Source organism: Aythya ferina (genome assembly GCF_964211825.1).
Source record: "Aythya ferina genome assembly, chromosome: 19".
In the NCBI taxonomy this organism is placed as follows: Eukaryota; Metazoa; Chordata; class Aves; order Anseriformes; family Anatidae; genus Aythya; species Aythya ferina.
In genome coordinates this window covers 7,796,914-7,824,059 of record NC_140309.1, presented here as the reverse complement: position 1 = coordinate 7,824,059, position 27,146 = coordinate 7,796,914, and the positions used below count along the sequence as shown (strand labels likewise).

The window sequence follows — 27,146 nt, the reverse complement described above, 5'->3', positions numbered from 1 at the left end:
CGGGGGACGACGAGGCACAACGGGACCGGGGTCACGGATTGGCACCGTCGGCTCGCGGCGCAGAGCCCGGCCCGGCTGCGGGCATCCCGACCCCATCCCCACACCCCCTCATCCTCGCCGTGGGGCAGCGGCCGTGCCCGAGGGCCAGCGGAAGGGTTAACGCGGCGCTCGCTCCCCGTCCTGCACATGGGCTCCCTTTCATCTCTGGCTCGAGGCCAGCCGGAGCCTGTATGAATCACAGGCCACTCCTCTCCTCTCTCTCTCTTTTCCCCCCCCCTCTCCCTCCGAGCCCCTTGGCCAGAGGCTTCTGCAGCCTTTTACTCACACAAACAAAAATAAATCTCGCTGCCGGCCTCTGAACCCTGCAAAGGCGAGTTTCCCTCTGGCTCCCCGAGCGGCCCGGAGCTGTGCGAGGGGACTTGGCACGCTCCCCGCCGACCTCGCTCTTTCACTCCCGGCGCATCCTGTGTCCTTCTCTCACCGGGCGGCCCGGGGAGCGGAATGGGACGTGACGGCCGGCACAGGCATCGCTCGCAGCTGCCAGGAATCGGCCGGGTACGGCCCGCCGGAGCCGCCGGGGCAGATGCCACCCACCAGGGACCCGGCGCCACCGTCACCTGCGTGGCCCCGGCCGGCCGGGTAGGTGAGCTTCCCGCTCCGTGCCTATGGGGCCGCGCTCCCCCGGCCGCCTGCATGGGGCTGGGGGCCGTGTCGGGGTGCAGGCAGGGTCCCCCCCTTGGTTTTTTGGATCGTCGTTGCCCTTCGCAGGCTTTCTGCTGGGACACGTGGCTTTGCTCAGCCTTCCTGCTTGAACTCCATCCCCACCGAGTAGGGTTTGGTGCTGCCCGGGGCCGAACATCCCATCCCTGCGCTCCCAAATGTCAGGGAAAAACCCACCTGACGCCCTCCTTGCTGCAAGGATGCAGGGGCAGCCCCGTGCCCTGGCTGCTGTCACATTGTCCCCTCGCCAGATGTCCTCCCGTGGCACCCAGGGGTGCAAACACCTCCCTGCCTCGCCACCCAGCACGTGGCCGGGTGCAGTCACCCCATACAGGCACCCAGCTGCCCCCCGGTGCCCCCTGCTCGCTTTTCGCCTTCCTGGCCGATGGGAGCTGTGGCCGGGAGGGTTGCGAGGCACGTGGGGAAGGTTCTGGTTGCTGCCTCGCCTCGGGGGAGGTGGCAGCATCAAGACATCTTGATTTAAAGCCAGATGACAGCACTTGGAAATGGATTAAATCCCACTTCTTTCCACGGCCGCTGCTGGCCCCTGCAGCTCCTCGTTCCAGGGAGCCTCTGGGGCTTTGGCACAGCTACAGAGGGGTTCAGACCCCAAACCCCGTAACGCTGGGCACAACGGGGTCAGCACAAGGGGCTGGGGGAGGCCGGGCTTCCCCTCCTAGCCCCGGGGTTGCTCCGTGTGGGTGCAAGCCCGGTCTCGCAAGGGTTCTCCTGGCGGTTCTGTTCCCCAGCAGCGCTGCTGTGCTCCATGGGTGAGCGGTTCCTATTAGAGGCAACAAACATCAGCGAGTCCAGGGGAGCTATTTTTAAGCGGAGGAAGCACTAGAATAGCATCCTGAGTTTTTTAAGCCCGTGACTTACTAAAGAGCCCAAGTGCTTCGATAGCGTCGGGAGGAATACGTGAGCTTTTCGGTCCCCTCCTGGCAAACGGCCTCGTCCTAAGGTCCGGGTCCAGCCCTGGGGGGTTGCTGCTAAGACCCACCCGACCCTCCCCATGTCTGTGAGCACCTCTGGTCTCTGGAGGGCGTGTGGGGCTCCGTCAAGGACAGCTCTGTGGGTTTTCAGGGCTGGAGCCCACCTGGTTTCCCAGCTGGATGTTGCCAGGAAAGGCACCGCACGTGCGGGACCTGGTGGGACACAGCGAGATGCTCCCCGCAGCCCTTTCCTGCTCGGGGTCCTGGTGTTAGGATGCTGCTGGCACGACTTGTGCGTCCCAAATTAGTTTGTTGTCGCTGGCGATCGTGTCACCTTGAGCTGTTTCCACCTGGAGGACAAACACCCCCCTTCCCCCAGCCTCCTTTCCCATCGAGGCAGGGCTCCTGGCATCGCTGCAGATCATCCTGGCCGCTGCCAGTCCTACAAATGGCACTAATTTCTGCTCCAGCCAGCCTGCCCCAGTGCCTGCACAGGGCTGTTGTCCTACAAGGGTGCTTTTGGGGTGGCTTTCAGCATCCCACTCGTGTGCAGGAGTGCTGGAGGTGTGCGGGTGGCACGGGCACAGCCTCCTGCGGGAGGCGCGCGCGCCAGCCAGGCGTGCCTTCTGCTCTCGGTGGCCATGGCTTGCGGGGCTGACGTCCTTCTTACTCATCATCTGTCCCTCTCCTCCAGGCCGTGCTGAAAGACCAGAGTCAAATGAGGCAGATGGAGCTGGAGATCAGACCCGTCTTCCTGGTGCCGGACACCAACGGCTTCATCGACCACCTGGGCAGCTTGGTGACGCTGCTGGACTGCAGGAAATTCATCCTGGTGGTGCCCCTGATCGGTGAGCGTGGCCAGCACGAGGCGGGTGGGCTTCCTCATCCCCCGGGACGGGCTGTCCCCCCGTTCCAGCTCCCTCAGTGCTGCCCCACGTGCCCGCAGAGCCTGTGTGGTCCGCAGCCGGGCGGCTCGTGCCGCGCTCAGCCGAGCGGTCGCGGTCCTGCACCGGGTCTGGGCACGAGCCCTTTGCTTTTGCCTGCTTTTCTATTTGCTTGCTGGAGCTGTGTCTCGTCCCGGCAGCAGCCGGCACTCCTTCTCCCCGTGCCTCGCCGCTCCCCTGCCTGCCAGCTCGCTGCCCGCAGCCCTCCCCAGGCTCCGCTCCCCGTGGTGCACTGAGGGGGTGCCAGGGGCCGGGAGAGGCATGTGGGTGTTAAACGGGATTTGGAAGGAGTTTTGGAAGGAGCGAGGAGGAGGAATTGTTAAACAATCAAAGCAGATAGCTTATCCCAGCTGAGCTGGGGCTTAGGCAGCCCGAGCAAATGGCCGGCCTGTGTCCCAGCGTCTCAGAGCTGCTCAAGCCCAGCCCTTCTTTTTATCCTTATAAAGCTCGCAGTAAAACAGCAAGCTGGTTCCCGTTATTGGTAAACACTCACCCTGGCAGATAACGGCTGTGCTGCTGGGTGGTCTCCCAGGGTGGCGGGAGGATTTGGGGAGATGCCTTTGCTCTGATTGTTTGATCGCTCGCTGGGCTCGAGGTAGCGCTCCTCCGGCCAGGGCCTCGCCGCGGCCGCCTGCGCCCCGGTGCCAACCTGGCCTTTAGGGGACACCGGGGACAGAAGGAGAGCTTGGGGACAGAAGGAAAGGATGGGGGCAGAAGGAGAGCTTGGGGCAGGAGCGGGGCTGAGCCTCTCAGAGCCCGCGTGCAGCCCCCAGCCCAGCCCCAGCCCCAGGGGGCCGGGTGCCAGCGCTGCCCCGTGGGCACCTCCAGCAGGCCCTGCTGCTCCCCTGCCCTCCCGGCATTTATGGGGCCTCCTCCCCGACTCCTAGCCCTGCCGGCCCTACAGCCAGCACCAAACGGCCACCCTATCCACAGGGTCTGGCTCAGGAAGGACCCCTGGGGCTGGGGACAGGACCCCTGGGCAGGGGGCACGGGGCTGTCAAGGGGCTCCGTGGCTTGGCACAGTGGTGCCAGGGCGTTTTTTAGGGAAAAAAAGGGAAGGAAGGCAGCCACCCCGGCACAGCCCCCGGGGCTGCGGAGCGTGCTAACACCTGGGATTGCTGGCACCTTCCCCGGAGCCCTGGCCCTGCCTCCCCGATGCTCCCACGTGCTTCACGTGAGGCTTGTTCAGCTGAACCCCGGGCGGTGAGCAGGGGCTGCGGGAGGGCTGAAAGCCCCCGTTGCCCTCCCTGCCCCAGTTGCTGCCTCCCTGGACCTCCAAAACGAGGACTGGGCCAGCCCAGCCTGGCTTGGGTAAGCCGGGGACCCGCGGCCACTGGGGGCAGAGGCCGTGGTGCCACGTCCCACCGCTGGCCTCCAGACCCCAACCGTGCCCTTGCCCTCGGCACCGTCTCTTCCTGGGGATGCAGCAAGGGGTTAAGCGTGCAGCTCTGCGTTGGGTTTGTTTCTCTTGCTCTTTAACCTGCTCCGTGCTCCTTGAGGCTGACCCCGCCATGGAGAAGCCAGGCCTGGTGCAGAAGCACAAACAAGCCTCCCCTTTGAAGCCTGTTTAGCTTGGAAGCAGGAAGGCAGATTTCGGGAGGGAATACCAGCTTTTCCTGTTTGATGTTCCGTTCGTGCGCAGCTCCCCCCACCCCGAACCCAGCCGTGCATTGTGTGCAAATGGCAGCACCAGGTCGCTGCGAGCAGTAGCAAGAGGAGCCGGCCGAGAGCGAGGAGCCGAGCAGCTCCATGCAGCTTTAATTTGAATACCCAGACAGTGAGTGCCAGTCTCACCATGGAACACAGCGATCACGCAGGCTCCCCGGGCAGTGATTCACAGCACTGGGGAGAGGCCTCAGACCCCGAGCTCTCTCCCCGAACCCCCAAGGAATGCATAGTTCCCACTTGAACTCAGGACTTGGCTCCAAGCTCGGAAACAATCTTCAGAAATGAAGCCATGGCTCAAACACACACACACACACACACACACACACACAGAGTGCGCGCAGAGGCTCCCTCGCACACACGTGCACACCAGCTCTCTCGCGCCCCGGCCTCGCGCACACGCAGCCCCGTGCACGAACGCGTGCGAGGATGCTCGTGCACGCAGCTGGGCACGCCGTGGTGCGCACGGCCTCGTGCACAACCTCATCCTGCTCGCCCAGCGATGGGGCAGCACCTCCAGCAACCCCAGAGCTGGAGGGTGCCGTCCTCCCGGGGCTCTGCCGGTGTCCCCCCGGGGCTCTGTGCCGGGTTTGGGGGGCTGGGGAAGGGTTTTGGGTTCGGTGTTCCTGCTGCTTGGCAGCGGGACAGGAGGCTCCAGCTCTCGGCAGGCTCCGGTTGAGCCGAACGGGGTTGGGAAGCTGCCTGATCCCAGGCTCGTCTTCGGCAGCATGTGTGGGGACAGATGTGCGAGCCCTGTATCAGACCCAGATGGGGGAGGCGTTGAAGGGAGCGGGCTCCCCTGCGGGCGGCCCCAGGACGGCAGCTTCAGGTGTGAAAATAGGGCCAGGAGTCGTCAGGGAAGCGGGGACTGAGTGGGAGCCGCCTGCTCCCACGCGTGACCCCGCTCCCACGTGCTGCAGGGGGGGGGAAAGCAGCTTTTTGAGCCTGAAAAGGGGAGCAGGGAGGAGGCAGGGAGCCAGGCGGCGTGCCGCGGTGGCACCGTGCTCAGGGTCCCCTCTGGGGGCACGGGGAATTTCGTGACACCCCCGGATGGGCGGGGAGGTGCCGTCAGTCGCCGCGGTGGTGAGGGGCACGGAGGTCTCAGCACTCCCGGGGCCGAGCCAGGTGATGTGTGGAGGTGGAAGGCAGCGAAGCTTTTCCAGAGCCGCGGCCAAGCCCAGGCGCACGGGGACGCTGCGGCAGCTGAACCCAGATTTCCTGAGCCAGCTCCCAGTGCCCCGGCCCCGAGGCCTTGGCAAGTGGCGTGCTTCAGCAGCGGGTCACGAGAGCACCTTGTCCCTTAGTAACTGTACCTCCTCTTCCTGTTTGAAGTGATAAACGAGCTGGATGGCCTGGCCAAGGGCCCGGAGATGGAGCACCGGGCCGCAGGCTATGCCCGCCAAGTGCAGGAGAGAGCCAGGAAGTCCATCGAGTTCCTGGAGGAGAGGTTTGAGAGCCGGGACAACTGCCTGAGGGCTCTGACCAGCCGGGGCAACGAGCTCGAGTCCATCTCCTTCCGCAGCGAGGACACCACCGGGCAGCAGGTGAGGGGCATCGCGACCCCAAGGGGATGGGGACACCGAGGCCGTGCTGCCAGCGCACTCTGCAAGGCTCTGGAAGGATTTTATCCTCCTCGGGGGGGATCCAGGGGACTCCATCCCTGGGGTCAGCGTGCTCCGAGCAGCCAGAGGGCAGCCCGCTCCCTTTGCAGGCTGTGTTAGGGCTCGGAGCAGCCCTGCGACACCATCTCCAGGGCGGCGTGGAAAGGAGGGTGGTGGGGCTGCAGGGTTTTTTTCCTGCCCGGGGTAACGTTGCCCTTTTCTTCCAGGGAAACAACGATGACCTGATCCTGTCCTGCTGCCTCCACTACTGCAACGACAAGGCCAAGGACTTCATGCCCTCTAACAAAGGTAGAACACCCTCACAGCCCCTTTGTCCCTCTCTGCTGCAGCCCACAGACTGCTCGCTTCTCTTTGGTGGCCCCTGGGGCTGATCCTTCCCACATTTGGCCTCTTTCAGCACCAAGGTGCCACCTCCTGCCTCTGCTCAGCCCCAAGCTGTGCCCCTCCTGCTGCGTTTCCAAATGCCCACCTCTGGGTGCACCTTTTGGGACTCTCCTAGCCTGTGAGAGTCCCCCTCCCAACACCCCCAGAGCCCATTTCATGGTGCCAGCAGTGCCATTAGCAGGAATTATCCCCCAGAGCGTGCACCAAGCCCATTAAACCTCTCGTCAGGTGCCTTTTACTCTCTCCTCCATCTCCCAGAGCGAGAAGAGCAGGCGCAGCTCCAGCGCAGGGCCACCTCCTGCCACCCTGTGCTGCTCCATCGCTGTGCTCCCCGGGCTGTGAGGCTGCGAGGGGGACACCGAGGGGGACAGGAGGCTGAGGAGGCCGGCGAGGGCTCCTCCCTGCGAGCCCCGGTGCCTCCTGGCCCGAGCCGTTCTCCTCCTGGCGCCCACTTGGCATCGGCAGCGTGTGCTGGGACCAGACGGCCCCAGGGCTGCTGCCAGGGCGGTGGGGATGGGAATTAGATCAGCAGCTGCCCAAGAAATCAACCCGCATTTGTCAGTGCGAATTCTTAGCAGCTTAACTTGTCAGATTCACAGAGAAACCGTCACCAAATGTTTATGTGCAAATGATGCTGAATTTTGAAATCATGTGGATTATGGCGAATGGGGCCTGACAAGCTGACAGCCTCTGGTTTGTAACAAGGAGGCGCGTCACCAGCTCGCAGCAGAGGATGTTTATTGTTACACATTTCTTAAAGTGTCCGCACAAAACCTCCCCGATCCTGCTTTCAGCAGCCCTCGGCCCCAGCCCTGCCCTCCCGCACGGCCGCCCGAGCCCCCGGCTCCCCATGGCCGGGCCCGTGCGCCCCTTCCTCCCACCGCCTCGGCCCCGACGCCGTGAGCGCAGCCCGAACCTTCCCTTCCCCTCGGCCTGCCGCTCCCGGCACAGCCAATCTGGGCCCATGTTGGGCTCCCATAAACTCTGTTTTTTCCATTCCAGTCCTGGCTCGGAGGCACTGTGTTTCCTGTGCTCATAGGAACAGTACTCTGGTCACAGGACCCAGCTGCTTACACATACCCCATATGCTTCCCCTGCTTCGCACACACGTAAGCGGAGCTCCCACATCCCCAGCCCGGCGCGTTGCGTGCGGGGCAGCTCATCCATCTGGGGGCAAGATCCTTCCAGTTATTTCTCAGGCTTCAGCTCTTTCTGCCTGTCTGAGCCTCCGCCAGAAACGCCTCGGTGTCGGTGGCTCCTCGGAAAAGCGCCTCAAAAAAAACAAAAAAAAAAACAAAACAAAAAAAAAAAACAGGGTTCGGGTTGAGATCTCGTAATGAGATCGCCAGAGTAACAGCACCAGCTTCCTGCTGCAGCCAGGGTCGCAGCCCGTCTTCCTGGCCTGGGGCAGGCACACGGAGCGGGCTGGGGGCAGAGCTCAAAAATCAGCCCCGAGCCCCTGCAGGAGGGAGAAGAAGGCCTCGGAGGTGAAGGGCTGTCTGTGGGGAGCTGGGAGCACCGCCGGGGTGCCGGGCGGCTGCGCTTTTTGGGGTGCTCGTGCCCCGTTTTGGCACAGGGTGGGGGCAGCTTGGCATGGGATGGGCACGAGGGCTGGGAAAGATCGGGTCCGGGCTTCATGGGGTCCGGGCTTCACCCCGCTCTGTCTTTTTCCCCCCCTCTCCAGACGATCCCATCCGTTTGCTCCGCGAAGTGGTGCTGCTCACGGACGATCGCAACCTGCGAGTCAAAGCCCTGACCCGCAACGTGCCGGTGCGGGACATCCCCACCTTCCTCAAGTGGGCCCAGGAGGGCTGAGGGGGCCGATGGGGGGGGTCCGAAACCCCCTGAGTGAGTAACGCAGCGCTCTGCGCTGGGAGCCCGGCTCCGGAGGCAGCCCTCACCGTGCGCCACCGCCGCCTTCCAGCCCTCAACGAACAATAAAACGCCGCCTCTTCAACCCACCCCGGAATGGCCGTGCTGCGAAGGGTGTCCCCCCCCCAACTCCACGCCCCGGGGGGGGCAGGCAAGCAGGGAAGGTCACGGCCCTGGATGGTTCACGCGGAGGCTGGGACGCTGAGGGTGCTGCCCGCCGGCCTTTCGGGAGGCGCCGGAGCGGAGCCGGAGAGCCCTGCTGCCCTCCGAGGGAAGCTTGGGGTGCGCCCGTGCCGGATCGCCAGCCTTTTGCTTTGGTTTGCTTGGTTGCAGAGAGCTCTCGAGTCGTGTGGGTCGGTGTCGCCTCGGGTTTGGAGGGCAGCGACCTGGGGACACGACGGCGCAGACTTTTGGGGATGGCTCGGTGTCGCTCAGCCCCACCAGCGAGGCTCCCTGGGGTGCCCCGGGCCTGCCCGCGCCCTTCGGGGGTGCCACGAACTTCAAGGGCAGCTCCCCCCTCTGCCGGGTGCCCCGCTCTCGCCATCGTCCCTGCCCCAGCCTCCTTGTCCTGCACGTCCCCGGCAGCACCACGTCCCCAGTCCTACCACCCCACGGAGGGGGACGCTGCCCGCAGAGGTGCTCGTCCTCTCCCTGCTGCAGGGTTTTGCTTCTTGAGTTGCGTTTCAGCCGCCCCTGTAGGTTTGCTGCAGGTGTGCGCCCTGCCTGCTTTGCGGGGAGGGGGGCTTTGAACACCTCCGATCCCCCCCCCAAGCTGCTTTCTGTCCTGCTCCCCTCCCACCCCACCATTACCTGTCCCTCCCCCGAGCCCCGTGTCCCCACACCGCTCCCTGCAGACACATTTTTCAGCCCAAGACTCAGCATGAGCCCAGCGAAACCCTCCGAGTCTCTGAGGACCCCAGGGTGGGCTGCACGATGGGATCCCATGGCAGGTCCCATCCCAAGAGCCTGGGCAGCTCCTGGCCCCAAGGCCAGCTGTGGGGTCCCCTTTCAGGTCACCCCGAGCCTCGCAGGGACACGGGCACCTTGTCACAGGGCTCTGCACCTGCAGGTCCATCCCGCACCGGGTGGATCGGGGTGCTGCCGAGCCCCTCGGAGCCACGTTGTCCCCACCACCGTGGCACTGCAGACCCAGAAGCCACGAGGGAACGTTTTCCCATGAACTGGCACCCCCTGAGGCTCTGTCAAGCCCCGGTCCCATCAGCGGAGGGTGGGACTGACCCCCCAGGGCCACCACGGCCGTGGGAGGGAAGCGTCAAAGGTGGCAGAGGAAGCAGCAGGACCCAGCCCGACATTTTCCTTTCCTGCGTGGGTGGCTCGGACCTGGTGTGGAGCACGTTCGAGCAGGAAGCCCCGCTGTCACCCTGTGCTGGCTGCCTGGCCCCGTGGCGAGGACCAAAAGGGGGTCAGAGCCTCGGCAGCGCGTGGTCCTGTGGGGCAGCACCGCGGGCGAGCAGGATTTGTGCTCCTGTACCTGCACCATACGAGTGCCCCGGCCTCAACGCCGCTCACGGCAGGGCCTGGCAAAGGCTGGGCTCAGCTCAGGCACAGATCCTGAGCAGGACTTTGGGGTCCCCGAGCAGCGCAGGCGCTGGTGCCCGCAGGAGGGCACACGGAGTGGTGGTGGGAGCAGCGGACACGAGCACCACGGCCCCGATTGATGAACGTGGGCGACGGCTCTGCCGTGGGGCCAGCCCACACCTGCGCTCAGTGGACTTCACCTTCTCAAAGCTGTGTGTTTGAAAGGTTTTTTCCTAACAGTGTTTCACCCTGCGAGGCCAGTCCTAGGTACGAGCAGCTCGGAGGGACGCGCAGCCCCGCTGGACGCCCACCCCGTGCCCTGGGACGCTGCGCGGAGAGGTCAGGCTGCCACCCCGCTCCCTGTGGGGAGCCCGTTTCTCGGGGAGGCAGCCGCGTTTGGGTGATTTTGTCAAGTTGGTTTTAATCAGTTTTAGTATTAAACACTTGTCTGTGCAGCCTGGTGTTCTGTTCTCTCTCGGCGGGCGCGTTGCGGCAGAGATTTGGGGCGGGGGGGACACCAGGGAGGGGACGGCAGCGGGACCTGTCCCTGCTTGCAAGGATGTTGGTGGCTGTCCCGTGCTGTCCTGTCCTGTCCTGTCCTGCCCTGCGGCTCACCCCATGAACCGAGGGGGCTCTGGGGGCACCAGGCAGAGCCCCTCACCTCCCTCCCGCAGCCCCGCACCCCCCGGCTGTGGGGCAGCTCCGCGGGCACGTCGCGGGTCCCCAGCCCAGCCCCACGCGGCAGAGAAGGACGCGAGGCTTTGCGTGTTAATGTCACTTTATTGCTCGTTCCGTTTCGACTATAGAAAAAAGGGCGAGGAGCCCGTGTACAAATCGGACGTGATACAGACCCGGCCGGCGGCCCCGCGGGGCGCTTCCAGCTGTGCTTTGGGTGCAGCTGCTGCCGGTGCTTGGCCCCCCCTGAACGGGGCACGGGCGCCCCACGGCACCTCCAGCCGGGTGCTGGCGAGCCCCAGGGGGACCCGGGCAGCCCGGCAGGGACCCAACCAGGCTCCCCCTGCCCGTCCCCAGCTGGGAACGGGGACCTGGGGGGGGACCGAGGGGTGCGCCACGGGCAGGAGCAGCCAGCGCAGGCTAAGGCACAGTGGCTGCGAGGCTGGGGCCGGTCACTGCCCCGGGGCCTCGTGTGCAAAGGAGAGGAGGGGGCGCGGGGAGGGGAGAAGCTTCACATTAGCCCCAGGCAGAGGGGTCGTGGCCCGGGCCAGGAGTAAGGGGAGGGGGTCCGGACTCGGAGGGGGGCACCAAACAGAAGGCACGAGAGGGGTGCTGGGGCAGCGGGGGTGCCCCGCGGGGGCTCGGCCCCCTGTCAGTGCAGCCCAGCCCGGGGCAGCTCCGCGCCTCCCTCCCCGGGGCCACGCTCGGCTCTCCCCATGCAGCTCCCGGCCCCCCCCCGGCCCCTTCCCGTGGCCCCACGCCTCCCCTGCCCACGTCCGCGTAGCTGACAAACCCGAGCGCTTTGTCTTTGTCATAAACTCCTGGCCCGGGCTCCCCCCCAAACCCGACCCGACCCAGCTGCGCTGGGGACGGGGATCTTTGGCAAAAAGAGGTGAGCGGCCGCCGGGCTCGCCCCCCCGTCCCCCCCCCAGGACGGCGGCTCCCCGGCTGCCCCCGCGGGTCCCGCAGCCCCACGGGGCCCCGGGCATCCCTGATGGTGAGGCGCCTGCTGGGGCAGGGCGCAGGGGCTCAGTCTGTGACAGGCCCTGCCCCACCTCCCAAAAACGCGGGGTGGCCGCCGAGCCGCGGGGTCAGGGCCGGGAGGTCAGTGCTGCTCCGGATCCAAGAGCATCGCCCGGCCACGGCCACGGCCACAGCCACGGCCACGGCACGGACCCGGCCGCCTTCCCTCCCACCCCGCGAAACCCTTCGGGCCCCTCCGTCAGTCCGTCCATCCCCGAGCTCCCCGGGGGGAGGCCGGCGTGCACCTCCCCGCCTTGCTCGCCGCTCCCGGAGGCCGCCGGCAGCTCGGAGGCATCGCTGGATCAGCTACTCACGGGCCCGCGGCGGTCGAGGCGGCACAGTCCGGGTCCCGTCGCAGCAGAGCCGAGCTCCGGCGGGTCCCACCGCGGGGCCGGGGGGCTGCCGAGAGCGTCCCCGTCACCCCGGGGTGGGGGTAGAGACGGGGACGGCCCCGAGGTAAGGAGCGGGCTCATGTCCTCCAAAGCCTCGAGGCTCAGCCCGGCGTCACAGCTTGTGCTTCGCCTCCCGCCCCAGTCCCGGGAGCCGCCGTGGGGCCCGGCGGTGGCGGCGAGGGGGGCGGCCGAGCCACGAGGGCAGTCCCTGAATTATCGGCTGCTCCCAGGCGAGCTGGGGCGCCCGGCGCTCTTCGCAGGACACGCCATCCAGCCGGCCCGGGGCAGCTCTCATGGGACTTTCTGCTACGAGCGAGTTCTCCGGGGCCGGCGGCAGCGCCGGGGGCCGAGCACCCGCCACCTCCGCCCCCCAGCTCCATGCGGGGAGGCAGGGGCACGGGGAACCCCACGGGCCCCCCGGCCGGGCCGGTGCGGCCCCCGGCGGGCGCTAGGGGGGCGAGTAGCGCTCTATGGTCCGGGCGGCGTCGGCGTGGAGGTGCGGAGCCTGCGCCAGCACCTCGGCCGCCTTGTCCTGGCTCAGCCCCAGGTGCTCGGCCGTGAACTTGGCCAACGGGTAGAGGCTCTCCATGGCCTTGGGGTCGCTGAGGAAGTGCGAGGTGTGGGAGAGCAGCTCGGCCGCCTTCTCCTGCTTGAGCCCCAGCTGGTCGGCGGTGAGCCGGGCCATGGCGTAGACGCTGTCGGGGAAGTCCAGCTTGGCTTTGCCGTCGGGGCCGGCCGCGTGCATCTTCATGTGGCTGATGAGGTTGCGCTGCTGGGCGAACTTCCCGCCGCACACCTGGCACTCGTAGGGCTTCTCGCCCGAGTGGATGCGCATGTGCTCGGTCAGGCGGTACTGGCGCGTGAAGCGCATCCCACAGGCGTCGCAGGCGAAGGGCTTGAGGCCGAGGTGGCTGCGCATGTGGCGGGTCATGGTGCCGCGCTGCGTGAACTTCTTGCCGCAGATGGTGCAGGGGTACGGCCGCGTCAGCCAGTGCGTCTTCTCGTGCTGCCGCAGCGTGGCCGGGTCCTTGTAGGACTTGTCGCAGGACGAGCAGCGGTAGGGCCGCAGGATGTCGCCCAGCCCCGGGCCACCCTTGTCCAGGAAGGGCACGGCCTGCTCCGCCGCCGCCTTGTGATACAGCTCCTCTTCGTTGTGGGCCTCCACGTGGGCGTTGAGCTGCTCGGAGCTGGGGAAGCCCTTGCCGCAGGGGATGCAGACGTACAGGTTGTCGCCCAGGCTCTCCGGCTCGTAGCCCAGGTGGTTGCAGTAGCGGTCCAGCGCGTCGCCGGGCGAGGGCCCCTCGCTGCTGCCCGTGTCCTCGCTTGTGCTGTTATCGGGCTCCAGGTCGTTGCTCTCCACGCTGGGGTACCGGGGCTGCGGCGCCGCGGGCGGCGACTCGGCCTTTTCCTCCCGCTCCAGCTCCTTCTCCGCCTCCCCCTCGTCCAGGTAGGGGCCCAGGGGCTCGTGCTTCATCCAGCGGTACATCAGCTCGCGCCCATCACCGCGGGGCAGGGGGGGCTCGGCGCAGGGCGGCGTGCTGCGGAAGGGGTCGGCGGCGTGGGGGTGCCCCCCCGGCTCTCCGCCCGGCGGCGAGTCCTTGTAGGAGGCGGGGTGGCCGGCCAGGAGGCCGGCGCTGACCGGGGGGCTGTCGTGCCGCGGGGGCAGCGAGGGCTCGCGGGGCTCGCCGGGCAGCAGGCGGTCGGTGGGCAGGAGCTGGGCGGAGGGGCCGGTGGGGCTCTTCTTGGAGAGGTCGAGGCCGCAGGGCGGCGAGCAGTGGCGCTCGGGCGGGCACAGCCCGTGGGGGTGCAGGGGGGTGCCCTGCGAGGCCGAGGCGTAGAGCTCCCCGCACTGCGTGTTGAGCGGCGCCGCCGGCTCCACGGGCGGCAGGTCCACGGGCCGCGGCGTCCCCGAGTAGCAGGCCTGGATGACCGGCGTGGCGGCGCGCAGCCCCCGGCCCAGCTTGTAGGGCGCGTAGCCCCCGCGCAGGTGGCAGTACTTGCCGCTGCGCTTCAACTTCTTCTTGCAAAGCGCCACCAGGCCGGGGATCTGGAGGTAGCTGGCGGCGGCCAGCACGGCGCCCAGGCTCTGCTCGCCGCCCGGCTCGCACTCGGCCAGGCGGCCGGTGTAGATGAAGTCGAGGATGAGGCGGAAGATGCCGGGGCTCACCATCTCGTGGTCCAGGTTGAGCAGGTTGTCGTGCACCACCAGCGACTTGAGGTAGGCGCTGCTGGCCGCCAGGATGTTCTTGTGCGCGCGGAAGAGCGCGTTCTGCACCACGATGATCACGTCGCACAGGAAGCCCTTGGTGCGCTGCGTGTTCAGCTGCAGCAGCAGCTGCCGCGAGTGGCTCGGCACCTCCATGGCGTCCAGCATCGCGCTCCTCGCCCGCCGCCCTGCAACACACGGCCCCCGTCAGCTCTCCGCCGCCGGCCCCGCGCGCCCCCGCTCGGGCGCACGGCCCACGGTTTAGGGGTGTGGGGGGGAGCTCCTCCAGCACGTCGGGGGGCTCAGCCCACGCGTGGAGTGGAGGGGGGGCTCAGACAGCACCTCGGGGGTCCGGGGGGGCTCGGCCCCAGCCCCAGCCCCAGCCCCAACCCCGGCCCCTCTCTCGCCGCCGCGTCCCGGCCGCTCTGCGCGCCGCCTCGCCCGTTGCCACCGCTTATATCGGGGCTCGCTTCTCGCCGGCCGGGGGGGCGGGGAAGGGGGTTAAAACCCCCGGAGGCATTTTTGGAGAAAGTGACATCACCCGCGGCAGCTTCCAGCACCGCGCCGCGCCCCGGCCCCGCCGCCCCGGCAGCGCCCCGGCCCCCCGCTCCCACCTGCCGGCCCCACCGGAGGAGATGTACAGGGGGTACGGAGGGAAGTGGAGGGGGGGGGGGAGGAGGAAAAAAGCCCGACCCGGTGCCCCCCGAGCAGCGGGGCGAAGCGGAGCGGGGCCCGCCCGCCCCCCCGGGGCCGCCTCTCGCCGTTACCTGCGCCGCGCCGCTGCCCCGGCTCCCCGCGGCGCCTCCCCGGCTCTTATGCGCCCCGGTCCCGGGAGGCGGCCGGCCGTGCCCCCGGCGCCCCCCGCCCCCGTTTCCTTTCCCCCCCCCGCCCCCCGCGAGGTGAGCGGGGGGACGGCCGGGGAGAGAGGAGAGGGGGGCGCGGGGCGGGGGGGGGAGGTGAGGGGGATGCAGGGTGTGGGGGGGAGAGACCGGGACCTCCCCTCCCCTCCCCGCCTCCCCTCCGGTGCCGGTCCCCCCCTCCCCTCCCCTCTACCCCGCCGCGGTGGGTGCCGCCGAGCGGGGCCGGTTTTTTCCCTTTTTTCCCTTTTTTTTTTTTTTTTAATTTTTTTTTTTTTTTTACCTGGGCGTCCGGTGGCCTCCGCCAACCAGCCGAGGTCTCGGTGGACTCTCATGGCTCAGCCCCGGGGGGGGCGCCGCCGGGCGCTGCCCTCCGCCCGCCGCCGCCGCTCCATGCCCGGCGCTCCCGGCCGCCCGTGCGCCCCTCGGAGCGGGCGGCGGCGGCGGCGGCGGCTCCTCGGGGCTCCCGGCGCCGCCAGCTCGGAGGTGAAACCCGGGCTGCGAACTCCCCCTGACCCCGGCCTGAACTCCGCGCAGCGCCGCTGGCTGTTAAAGGGACGGCGGGAGGTTTCCTCCTCCCCTCCCCGGGCGGGGCACGCCAGAGCCGGGCCCCCCCCCCCCTCCTCCTCCTCCTCCTCCTCCTCCTTCTTCTCCTCCTCCTCCTCCTCCTTTCTCCGAGCCCTCTTTCCCCCCTCCGCCCCGGCGGGAGCGGGAGAAACGGCGGCGCCGCCTCCCTCCCGCTCCCACCGCCCCTTCGGGGCTCCCGCTCCTCGGGGGGCGCAAAGGGAAGGGATGGGGGGGACCCTCTTTACGCGGACCCACCGAGGTGAAACCCCCCGGGGGTGATCTCCCGACCCCCGTTCCCCCTTTCTGGGTCCTCTCCCGGGCTCCCCTTTTCCCTTCCCATCACCAGGTGAGCCCCGACGGCGCGGCCGCAGCGCCCCGACGGCACCTACCCCGCGGCTCCCCCGGCGCCGCCGCTGCCTCCCTGCCCGCGGCCCGGCTCCGTTCGTGGGGCGCCATCTAGCGGCCCCCGCCGCGCTCCGCCCCCGCCGTCGGGGCTCGGAAAGGGCCGGGGGGGGTCGGGGAGGACGGGGGGGGGACCGGGAGGGGAAGGAGGGGACGCAGGGGAGGGAAGGGCGGGGGGGGGACACCCGCGGCTCCTCCCCGTGCAGGTGCGCGGCCGCCCCGACGGGGCGTCCCGTGGTGGCGGCGGGGCTGGGTTTTGGGGAGGAGGATGGAGGGTGGTTGTGTGTTTTTTTTTTTAAGGGGGGGGTGCTCCCCCGCTGTCCCCCCCTCGCCACCTCCGGTGCTGCCTTGGAAGGAAGGGTGGCCCCCGGTGGGACACCTCGACGTGACCCCCCACCTCTTCGCCTTCTTCTTCCTTTCTCAGGGGCGCCCCGCAAGGAAAAGCCGTCGGGGGGGTGCCGAGTGAGCGGGGGGGGGCTCAGCCGGCCCTGGTTTGCCGCTGATGGAGGGGGGGGAGCACGAAGGGGGGGGGGGGCACAGCCCTGGCGCCCAGATGTGCGGCAGCAGCGGTGGCGGCTTGGGGTGGGCCGGGGGGGCTGCGGCGGGGCGGGGAGAGGAGGAGCGGGGGGAGGGAGGGGGCAACACCCTCACCTCGTGTCCCCCCCCCCGCCTCCTTCCGCACCGAAATATCTGCTTGCTGGGCCGGGGGGGGGGGGGCGCAGCCCGGCTGCCCCCGACCGCAGGCGCTGCCTCTCGCTTCGCTCTTTCGCTTCTCCTTTCTCACGGCCGCAGCCGCTTGCGCAAGCCCCGAGGCCGCGGCTTCCACGGCCGTGGCACCTCCAGGGGGGCTGCTGGCACCCCACCGCCACGGCTGGGTGCCCCCAGCATCGGCCACCCCCCTCCCCGATTTTGGGGGTCTCACCCCTGCGCTCTTGGGGAGCAGGAGCTGGCGCTGGGGTCCCGCAGTGGTGGCCTCGGCGCTGTCCCCAGCGCGAATTTGGTGCTCCCGGTGCGCTGCGGCCGGGGGGACGGGCGCTGCCACGCGTGTGGCTGCTCCCCAAAAACGCCCTCGGGGGTCAACATCACCGGCAGCTCGGCCACGGGCACCCCCGGAGCCGGGACGTCCCGCTCGGGCTGGGGCCACCACCCCGGGACCTGGGCACGGGGGCACGGCCGCTGCCCGGCCCGAGGGCACCCTGCAGCGGGCACGGCCCAGGGGAGGACCCGGCACCCCAAATCCCTCCCCGGTCCCCATCCTGGGCTCGCACCGCCAGGATGCTGGGAGCGGGACGAAGGCGAACAAACATCGGTGCAAAGCCGGGGTTTAATCTCAGCTCCCCGGGCACTAATTTCCCTCTTTTTTTTTTATTTTTTTTTTTTCTTTTCTTTTTTTTTTTTTTTTTTTCCTGTTCAATTAACGGCTGGAAGTGTTTCAGGTTCTGGCAGGGAGCTCTGGACGTCGCTGTGAGCGATGGCTCCCGCGGGCTCCGTCCGGGTAATTTACGGGGCTGAGCTGCATAAATCACGGCAGCCAGCGGCTCCCAGACAGCTCCCTCCCCGGGGCCGGCCGGGACCCAGGGCTGCCCCAGCTACCTGCTGAGTGATGCTGAGCCCCCGGGGCACAAACCCGGAGCAGGGAGCGCGGAACCTGCAACCTCCCCACCCTCTGCTCCTCTTCACCCAGCGCCCAGGGGCTGGGGCAGGTGGGGAGTGAGGTTGGGGGGTGGCACTGAAGGACCCCTCCCGTCCCATCCTGCCACCCCGAGGGGTCCCGGCAGCGGGGCTGGAGCTCAGCCCCGGTGGGCTCCGAGCAATCCCCTGCCCCCCCCCCTCCCGGCCGCATCCTTGCACGAGTGGCTGCGGGAGGAGGCAGCGCGGGCGCCCAGGAGCGCGCAGGAAAGGGGCATTTTCGCCTCAATGTGCTGAGCAGATTGGAAACAGCTCTGCTGAAGTCATTGGCTCTGTTGGGAGGTCTGCGCTGGAGCGTCTCCCGCCCCGTGCCCCCTCCCCACGATCAATCACGGCGCAGCAAATTAGCCCAGATGCTGGGAGATTCGGTTCAAATCCAGCTGTGGTTTGGATCGCGCTCGCATGCCTGGCTTCATGTGGGACCTGGGCTTTTGGACAGGATACAGCCCCCCGGTCTCCGCAGGGCCCTGTTTCCCAGCTCAGCCTCTCCCCGAAGCCCACACACATGTGTTCCATTAGGGCGCCTTGGCCAGCCGGGCCGCATCCGGCACCGCCAGGAGCCTGGAGCCCCCGCTGGCAGCTCGCACTTCATTTCGCCGGCGGTGCCGGGGGCACGGCAGCCCCCCCTGCGTGGCCCCCGCCTGGCCCTGGCCTTCGTAGGGGGGCTGAGAGAAACCCCCCCGGCATCGCCAGGCTGAGGCCGGGAAACTCGTGACGGTGCTGAGCGGCTCCCGGCTGGGGGAAGCTGTGGGTTTGGGGCTGCCTCGTGGCCGAGCTGAGCCTCGCCAGGTGCTCCCGATGTGCCCGGTGCACCCCAAAATAATAGGATCTTTATTTCTGGGGGCAGGAAGGGCAGAGCCACAGCACCCTAATTGTGGGGTGGGCAAGGGGTGCCTCTGTGGGGTGGGGTGATGCTCGTTGGGGCAATGGGACCCCTTTTTTTTCTGGGGCGATGCTGGGATAAACAAGGGGGCCCCATCCCTGCAAGGTGATGTCTCAGTGGGATCCCTTCCTTGTGGGGTGCTACGAAATGGGGCAATGGGATCCTGGCCCTGCAGGGTGACCCTCAGGAGCCCTTTGCTGTGGGGTGATGCTCAGCAAGGTGACGGGACCCCTTCCTTTTGGGGTGGTGCTCCATGGGACAGTAGGACACATTGTGGGGTGATTCTTAGTGGGGTAATGGGATCCCCTTCCCTTCGGGGTGATGCTCAGCAGGGCGATGGGACCCCTTCCATTTGGGGTGATGCTCCGAGGAGCAGTAGGATACATTGCGGGGTGATGGGACCCCTTTCTTTTGGGGTTATGCTCCATGGGGCAGCAGGACACATTGTGGGGCGATGCTTCGCAGGGCAATGGGACCCCTTCCCTTTAGGGTGATGCTCAGCGGGGTGAAGGGACCCTTTTCCTTTGGGGAGATGCTCTATGGGATACAGTAGGATACCTTGTGGGGGCGATGTTCAGCAAGGCGATGGGACCCCTTCCTTTTGGGGTGATGCTCCGTGGAGCAGGACACATTGTGGGGTGATTCTTGGCAGGGTGATGGGACCCCTTCCCATTTGGGGCGATGCTCCATGGGGCAGTCAGAACACCTTGTAGGGCGATGCTCAAGGCGGTGAGGACCCCTTCTCGTGCCAGCCCCCCTCCTTGTTACCACGAAGCCGCACTTTGGGGTCGTCCCCCCCTTACCAGCTCCCCACGCGCTGCGCACCGCGGGCCCCCCGTGCGCCCCTATCCATGGGGAGCGCCCCCGACGGGACCGCGGTGGTTATAGGGCGGGGAGGGAGGGGGGGGGGACAAAACCTACAAAGCCCACGAGATGGCAGCAACGGGCCACGCTCCGGGACGCCCCCCCCCGCCACCAACACCCCCCTCGGGGACATTTTTTGGGGGGGGGGGGGACGGACACACGACTTCATCCCCCACCCCGCTCCTTCCCACGGGCGCACGGAGTGCGCGTCGGGGGACCGTGGGTTGGAGCGGGGTTTGGGGGGGGTGCGGGGGAAAAATATCGGCCCCCCCCCGGTCCCGGAGGGGGTGGCGGTGCTCCGGGGGAGGCGCTGCGCAGCCGGTGCCGGTGGGCCGGCCCCGGTGCTGACTAATCCCGGGGCTGAGTCACGGCTGCGGCGGGGAGCGCTGCGGCAGCGGCGCCTCCAAACCGGAGAGCCCCGACGGGGCGGGCGCTGCTGCTCCCATCCCCGACGGGTTGGGGGGGGGGGGGATTAAAAAAATTAAAAGGGGGGGGTTCACACGCACTGTGGGGGTCCCTAATTTATAGGAGAGAGGGTTCCGGGGGGGGGGGGGTTGAGGAGGGTTTTTGGGGGATGTGAAGCCGCTGAATGGATTGCGGAGGAGGGGAGCGGGAGGGAGGGGGGCTGTTTGGGGGTGTAAGCGGGGGAGGTGGGGTTGTTTGTTTTTTTTTTATTTTGGGGGGGGGTCGTGGCAGCGTGCGGCCCTGCGCAGCGGCGGCTGCTGCTGTCAATGACAACGCCGCTGTTGCCGTGGCGACCGCTATGATGCTCCGCCAGAGCACAGTGAGGTCAGAAGGCTCCGGCAGGAATCGGGGGGGGGGGGGACACGACGGGATAAAGAAGAGGGGGGGGCCCCGTCCTGGGGAGCCACCGGGGAAAAGTCCTACACACCCCAAAACCGCCCCACCGTGTCCCCAGCCGGCTGTAGGCTCAGCCTGGGGGAAGTTTAGGATGTGTGGGGGGTGCGTGGGGGGGGTGGAATTGGGGATGTGAAGCCCCAGCCTGTCCAATCGTGGCCCCCCCAAAAAGAAAATAAAATGTTTTTGGGGTGTTCAGCCCCATTGGGAAGGTGCACCGTGCTCGCTGCGAGGCTGGAGAAGGGGGGGGTCAGGGTAACAGCGTGCTGCAGTGGGGCAGCTTTTGGGGGGGTAGGGAAATCTAAACGACCCCCCCCCCAAAAAAAAAAACAAACCACAAACACTTTGTGCTGCCCCAGCCTCCTGCAGGGCATGGGGCTGGCACCCATGGGTGCTCACAGCCCTCCCCACCCAGGCCCTGCGGGGGGGCTCACGGTGGGGGCAGCCAGGACATTGGGGTGGGTGCTGCCAGGGCTTTATTTTGGGTGGGTTTGGGCACCCCCCTCCAAGACCCTCCGGGGGGGGGGGTGGGGGGAGCCTTGTGCACCCCCTTTACCCCAAAGGGCAGCCAGCAGCAGGGCTGGGGGGGCACCATTGGAGGGGGAGGAGGATGGGAAATGGGGTCGGGGAGGGGGGGGGTGACACCCATTGGGGTGCTGGACCCCCCCGGAGGGGCGCACGGCCCCCCCCAGGCTGCAGGAGGAGGGATGCTGAGGCGAAGAACCAGGGATGGGGATGATGGATGGGGGGGGGGTCCCTATAGGACCCAATCCCCCTCCTTCTCCCCAAACCCACCTGCGGGCCGCTACCTTCCTCCTCCTCCTCCTCCTCCTCCTCCTCCTCGCCCCCCCCCCAGCCCCCTGGCCCCCCCCCCCCCCGGGCCGATATAAATAGTAGCGTCTTCCCGTTCCCTAAATTTCCTCGCTGACGTAGCGCTCACGTCATTGTGTAGGTTGCTGCTTTTCTATGAATGAGCCCGAGATCCCCGTTACTACGAGCCCGACCCTATAAAAGCCCCGCGCTCTGCGGACAGCGCAGCACCGCCACCGCCACCGGGCCGGGATGCTCCGGGACCAGGGGGGTGTTTTTTTTTGGGGAGGGGGGGGGTTGAGGTAAGGAAGAGGCAGGGATGGACCCCCCCAAACCCCCCCCGGCACCCTCCAGGTAAGCAGGGAAAGAACCCGGGGGGGTTTTGGGGGGGGGGAGCGCAGGGAAAAGGGGGGCGCAGGGAGCTGCACCTGCCCGTCGGGGGGTTGTGGGGTGGGGATGGGGGGGGTAAAAGGGATGAGGGGGGGGTGTGGGGGGGTGTCAGGGTCCTGGGGGGGGGGGTGTCCGGTGCTGGGGGGGGGCTCTGCGGCTGGAGGGGGGGGCGCGGGGCCGCCTGGCGCAGCCCCACGTGCGGCGGGGGCGGGGCGCGGGGGCGGGCGCTGTGCGCGGAGCCGCCCCGGGGGGGCGCACGGGGAGGGGAAGGGGAGGGGGGGGACCCGGCCTTTTCGTTCCCCCCCCCCTCCATTAAACCCCCGTCCAGCTTTGCAGTGTGTGTGTGTGTGTGTGTGTGTGTGTCCTCCCCCCCCCACCTCGTGCTGCGGGTGCCCCCCCCTTTTTTTTTTTTTCCCCCATCCCCTCCCCCCTCTCTCTCCGCAGCGCGCCCCGACGGGGCCCCCTCCAACCCCCTACTCCCCAAATCCCCCTTTTCCCACCCCTCCCCACGGCCTATATCCCCCGTTTAACCCCCCCCACGTCGGGTCGCTCGGCTTCCCCCCCCCACAAACAGCTCGGGCGCTTTCACCCCGGCCGTCGGAGGAGCCTGGAGACCCCCCCCCGCCCGCCCCGTCGAGGAAAGCCCGAGTCAGCGCATCGGCACCTTGGCTCTAGACTGCTTACTGCTGCGTACGGCCGGGCCAGTAACAGTCTACAGTCATGGCTACTGAAGCATGACCCACGGCACCGCCACCGCCACCGTCGGGGGGGGGGGGGGACACGGGGGTGGGGGGGACAAGGACACACCGGGGAGCCACGGAGAGCCCCCCCCGGGGGGGTTTCTTTAGGGTTGGGGGGCAGCCGGGAGCTGTCCCGAGTGCTGAGCCGTCGGGGCGGCCCTTGGAGCTCCGCGCCGCCGAGGGATGGGGTTGGTTAATTTATTGTTAATTATTATTATTATTCATTATTATTTTTTTTAAGGGGGGGGGGCACCGGCTGGGAGGGGGTGTCCCGGTGCCCGTTTGACCCCCGCTTTCTCTTTCCCCCCTCCGCAGACACCGAGCTTCCCCCCCCCAAATCCCCCCCAAACCCAGGCGGACGCCCCCCGCTGCAGCCCAGGTAGGGGTGGGCCCGACCCCACGGCGGGGCGGACACGCGTGGGGCCGCCGGGAGGGCGCTGGGAATTTGGGGCGGGGGTCTGCGGATGGGGGGGGGGGGTGGGAAGGATGCTACCGAGGACCCCCCCACACTTTTTTTTCCTCCCCACCCCGCGGCGTGGGCCGGGCGCGCTCGCTTGGTCGGCGTCTCCAAGGCACCGGTTGAATCCCCCTCCCTCCCCGACCCTATAACCCCCCCCACGACCCTATAACCGACCCCCCCCCGACCCCACAACGCCCCCCCGACGTCGCTCGGGCGACCGTGGCTTTAGATTGTTACTGTGCTGCTGGGGGGGTAACAGTCTACAGCCATGGTCGCCGGGCCCGGCGCACTCGCAGCGCGGCAGCAGCGGCCCCCCCCCCCAAAACCCTCCCCTCCCGACCCCATAACCCACCCCCCCCCGACCCCATAACTCCCCCCGGGGCTCGGGGGGTCCCGTGGGGGCTGTGTGGGGGGGGTCCCGTCGGGCACAGCCCGCCCCCCGCGGCAGTAGGAGCTCACATGCAGGGTGCAGCTCGCCGCACATCAACTCTTACTGTTCGGGGGGGCGGGCGCGGAGCGGCTCCTCCTGGGCACCGGGAACGGCGGAGACCCCCCCCAAAAAAAAAAAATCCCCCCCCAACCCCTTCCCCAAACCCCCCCAAGTCCCCTTTTCCCCCCTTTTTCCCCCCTCACCTGTCCGGCCGCCGCGGGGAGCTCGGGGATCCCCCCCCGCCATCCACCGTGCCCCCCGACGGCACCGGGAGATGGAGCCGGGGGGGGAAAGGGGATGGAGGGGGGGGGCACGGAGGTTTGGGGGGGTCCTGGAGGTTTTTTTGGGGTCCAAAAGGTGTGGGGGGGTTCCCCGGGAGCGGAGCACAGCCCGATGGGTCCGGGAATAAGGGTGGGGGGCGACCGGGGGGGGGATTGGGGACGCGCCCCCCCCCCATACAGGGGCTCTGCAGGTTGAGGTTCCCCAATGGCATCCCAGAAAAAAGAAACCCCAAAAGGGGAAGGTGGTGATGAGGGGGGGACCCTGCGCTGCCCCCCCGATTGGGGTTTGGGGGGTTTGCCCCCCCCCAGCCCGCAGCGGGGTGCCCCGTGTCCCCAAAACCCTCCCCTGGCCACTGTGGGATCCCCTCCGTGCTGGTACTTGGGGTGGGGGCACCGCCACGGCCACGGCCCCATACAATTCGGGGCCCAAAACCCAAAGCATGACCCCAGGTGAGGGGGCAGGGGGCAGGGACCACGGCCCCTGAGTCCCCTCGGTCCCTTTGGTCCCCGCTGCTGTCACCCCCCAGGCCGAGGTCCCCCCTCACCCCTCGGCCTCAGATTTTCTTCCAGAGCGCACCCCAAACACCGCAGAGCTCCGCCACCGCCTCGCAGCACGGCCCCGAGCTGTCCCTACATCGGGACGGCGCCGTGCACCCCACAGAAATCCCACCCTACAGCGGCCGGGGGCACGGCCCGCACGGGGTAAGGCCGACCCCAAGGAGCCCACGGCCGAGGATTTGGGATTTTGCTGCCTCCGCGCTGCAGGTGGGATCCTTGAGGGCCGGGATTTCTCCGCGGAGAGCGCGCGGCCCTAAAAAAAAAAAAAAAACAGCTTTAGGGTTGACGGCCGTGCCGTGACCTGCTCCCGGCTGGGTGTGGGGTCACACAGGGGGGGGGCGCTGACCCCAAAAAGGCAGCGTGGTGGCCGCTGTCCCCCCCCCCACCCCCTTGGCGGAGGGCTGGCTGTGATTCAGCCGCGTTTCTCCCGGCCCGGCGTGGGTTTCCATGGAAAACTTCCACCGAAAACAAGCGGGGAAGGAGCTGCAGCAGCAGTGACTCAGCCACAACTGGAAGCTTCTGCGGGTGAGGCGGGGAGGGACTGGGCTGGGGGGGATCTTCCCAACCCCCCCCGTGTCCCGTTTGGGTAATGGGGTCCTTGGGGGGAGCCGTGGGGAGCTCGCCCGGGGGGTGACGGCGCTGCGGTGGCACCGGGGGGACCCGAGAGATGCTCAAAGGGACATCAGGGGGGGAAATGTCCCCCTGCTGAGACCCCAGAGGCCCCTCGTGCCCCAAACGCGTTTTTTTGGGGAAAAAATCATCAGCTTGCCCTTTGTTTCCTTCCCTGCAGGGCCCAGGAACCGCAGCAGGACACTAAGGTGCGTGGAGGGGGCTGAGCTGCAAGGAGAAAAAGCGGCCCCCACCCCGCACGGAGCCGCTGCCCTCCCTCACCTCTCGCACACACCTCGGCTCTACCCGGGGTTATTTTTTTTCTCCGAGCTCCGGCAGAGGACACCTGAAACAACGACGTTTGTCAAGCCCTGGGAGCAGGGGGCCGGCGCTGCAGCCCCCCCCAAAAAAAGCCTCCCCCATCCCTCCGAGCCCACCTCAACGTCCCAGCGGGAGCTGCCCGAAAGCCACGGGCCCCTTTCCGCCCGCTCGCCGCGCACCCTCGGGTCCTTCCCCGGCCCCAAACGGCCCCAAATTGCAGCGCTGCCTCCTCGGGGGAGGCGCAGGGCGAGCGGCTGCGGGGCCGCAGTGCGGGCAGCAACCGCTGCAGCGCCTCCTCCTCCGCACCGTGCCGCCCCGGAGAGCTCTGCACTAATTAAAGCAGCTCCCGGCGGGGCTGGCCGGGCACATTAGGGCCGGGGGATGAAGGCCCCGCTGCTTCGATCGCTCAGGAAAGGGTTGGGAGGGCAGCAGGGAGAGAGCTGCCTCTCCCTGCAGCTGTTTGCCCGCTCCTTCAGTCCCTGCGGGGCAAAAGCTGCGAAATCCTGCCCTAAACAGGCCCTGAGGAGGTGGATGTGGGGTGAGGGGCACCCCAAAGCCTCGCACCACCTCTGCAGAGCTCTGTGAGGCAGCCACGGAGCCCCCCCTGTGCCCTTCAGGTCTCCTGCTGCTGTCTGTGGCACATGAAGTGGCAGCAAACCAGAGGGCAAACCCCACACGAGTTCAAGCTGCTCGCTTCTGCTTGGTTGGCTTTCACCCGCGGCGGTTCCCAGGGCTGTTTGCAGCTGGCTGAGCACTGGAACAGCTTCTGTCGCCTCATCCGCACCCCACAGCCAGCCCCGGGGAGCTCCAGGAGCCCACGGAGCCGAGCGGGACCCTCCTGCCCCAGCCAGCACCGCCGTGCCCCCGCCGTTCTGCAAAAAAAAAGGGAAAACAGCCCCAAAACAGCAACCCCGAGGGCAAACGAAGCCGTTTCATCAGCTGCCTCTCTTTACCGAGCAGGTTGTGGGGCACCACGGAGGAAAGGAGCCGGCAGCGAGGCCCTGCTGCGGGCACAACGCTGCTGAAACGCTGCTGGGCTGCGGGCTCAGGAGAGCCAAGCAGGACGCCTACAAACAGAGCAGTAACAGCAGATTTCTGTGTGAAAACAGCAAAGCCAGAAACGTAGCAATGGCGTTATTTTTTTTTTCCTCCTTCGAGGCATTCTGCATAGAAGACAGGACAGCGCTCAGCTCACACCGGCTGAACCAGCACTGAACTTTAATTCCGACGAGGGAAACGCTCACCAGCCCCTGCGCTGCCAGAGAGGAGCTTTATCTACACCCAGCCCACCTGAAAGCTGCTTTAATATCTTTTGCACGGGATGTTCAGCACACAAACGGTTGGAATATAAAGCCACGTGGGCCGCGTGCACTGCGGCCACTCAATTCCTTTGGCTGAGCTGAGGCTGGGTTTCGAAGCGGCCGTTCCCAACCCTGAGAGCCCCCGGTACACACCCAGGCCCCCTTGTGTCCTCAACCTCCGCGTCACCATAGCCAACAGAGTGACAAAAGGGGGGTAACGACGAGCTGACACCGTGCTCCTTTGCGATACGAGCACAGAGAGGTGGCGAGGACCCCTCTAACCCCTATGGAGCGTGGGGAAATACAGCGAGCTGCATACACCCGGCTGCAGCCCCGTTTATTCCCAGGCGCTGTGATCACACAGCTCCAGCCCCTGATGGCTCAGCCTCCCCCTGCCCCGCACGGAAGCGCCCCAAGAAGTCCAGGTAGGCTTTCTTCTGCGGCGCGCCCACGGGGACGAAGTGGCCGCCGGGGTGGGTGAGGACGACGGGCTCCACGAAGCTCCGCGCCAGCTCCATGCTGAGAGGGGCGGCGATGACGGCGTCGGCCTCCCCCACCACGTGCAGCGTGGGCAGGGTGATGGGCTCCCGGTAGAAGTGGCCGTGGGCCGGGGAGCGGCTGACGAAGCCGGCCACCAGCACGGCGAAAGCCACGGGGAAGCGGGGGTCGCCCCGGGCCCTCAAGGCGCACACCATAGCGGCCAGCGCCGCGCCTTGGCTGAAGCCCAGCAGCCCGTCGAAAGGCCCCAGCTCCGCCAGCGCCTCCTCCACGGCCCTCAGCGCCTCGTCCAGCCCCGCCGGCTCCTCAGCCGCCTCAGCCGCCTCAAAGGCGCCGGGCCTGGAGAACCACCAGCCTCGGGGGGGGTCGCCGCCATCACCGCTGTCTTCCTCGCCGCCGCCCGGCACCAGGTGAGGGGCGTCGAAGGCCACGAGCTCGGCGCGGCCCCTCAGGGCTTTGCGCAGGGCCCCGGTGCGCTGGTGGAAGCGGCGCCCGCTCTGGCGGTAGCCGTGGAGCGCCAGCAGCCGCAGCGGCCGCTCCTCCTCCAACATGGCGCCCGGCCGCCCGCCGGAAGAGGAGAGCCGAGCTTCCGGCCGCTCCGCGCTTCCCGCCGAAAAGCCGCCAGCTGATTGGCTGAGCCCCCGCTGCCTCCCT

At 67.8% G+C, this 27,146-nt stretch overlaps 3 protein-coding genes across 4 annotated transcripts in view; 1 reads left to right on the top strand and 2 right to left on the bottom strand.

Moving 5' to 3' along the window:
- Positions 1–10,133, top strand: part of SMG6 (SMG6 nonsense mediated mRNA decay factor) — a 105,154-nt gene extending 95,021 nt beyond the window's left edge. For both annotated transcript variants that reach the window (XM_084493196.1, XM_084493195.1), the window contains exons 16-19: positions 2,347–2,500; positions 5,594–5,805; positions 6,090–6,171; positions 7,952–10,133. In XM_084493196.1, coding sequence (XP_084349322.1) covers positions 2,347–2,500; positions 5,594–5,805; positions 6,090–6,171; positions 7,952–8,082 — 579 coding nt within the window. In that variant the 3' untranslated portion in view covers positions 8,083–10,133. The remainder of the gene's footprint in view (positions 1–2,346; positions 2,501–5,593; positions 5,806–6,089; positions 6,172–7,951) is intronic.
- Positions 10,134–12,080: 1,947 nt separating this feature from the next.
- On the bottom strand, positions 12,081–15,357 carry HIC1 (HIC ZBTB transcriptional repressor 1). The gene is made up of 2 exons (XM_084493194.1): positions 15,115–15,357; positions 12,081–14,162 (listed from the first exon to the last, which is right to left on the bottom strand). Exons 1-2 carry the CDS (start codon positions 15,164–15,166, stop codon positions 12,217–12,219), a joined length of 1,998 nt encoding a protein of 665 aa, XP_084349320.1. The 5' UTR covers positions 15,167–15,357; the 3' UTR covers positions 12,081–12,216.
- A 10,524-nt stretch (positions 15,358–25,881) lies between these two features.
- On the bottom strand, positions 25,882–27,055 carry OVCA2 (OVCA2 serine hydrolase domain containing). The gene has a single exon (XM_084493193.1). It carries the CDS (start codon positions 27,041–27,043, stop codon positions 26,351–26,353), a length of 693 nt encoding a protein of 230 aa, XP_084349319.1. The 5' UTR covers positions 27,044–27,055; the 3' UTR covers positions 25,882–26,350.
- Positions 27,056–27,146: the final 91 nt, after the last annotated feature.

What these genes read in the sequence shown, in the direction of transcription:
- HIC1 (XM_084493194.1), bottom strand. Translation starts at nt 15,166, where the DNA reads ATGAGAGTCCACCGAGACCTCGGCTGGTTGGCGGAGGCCACCGGACGC. An exon ending in GGAGGCCACCGGACGCCCAG is followed by an intron (nt 14,163 to 15,114) that starts GTAAAAAAAAAA and finishes CGTGTGTTGCAG; the next exon opens with GGCGGCGGGCGAGGAGCGCG.
- OVCA2 (XM_084493193.1), bottom strand. Translation starts at nt 27,043, where the DNA reads ATGTTGGAGGAGGAGCGGCCGCTGCGGCTGCTGGCGCTCCACGGCTAC.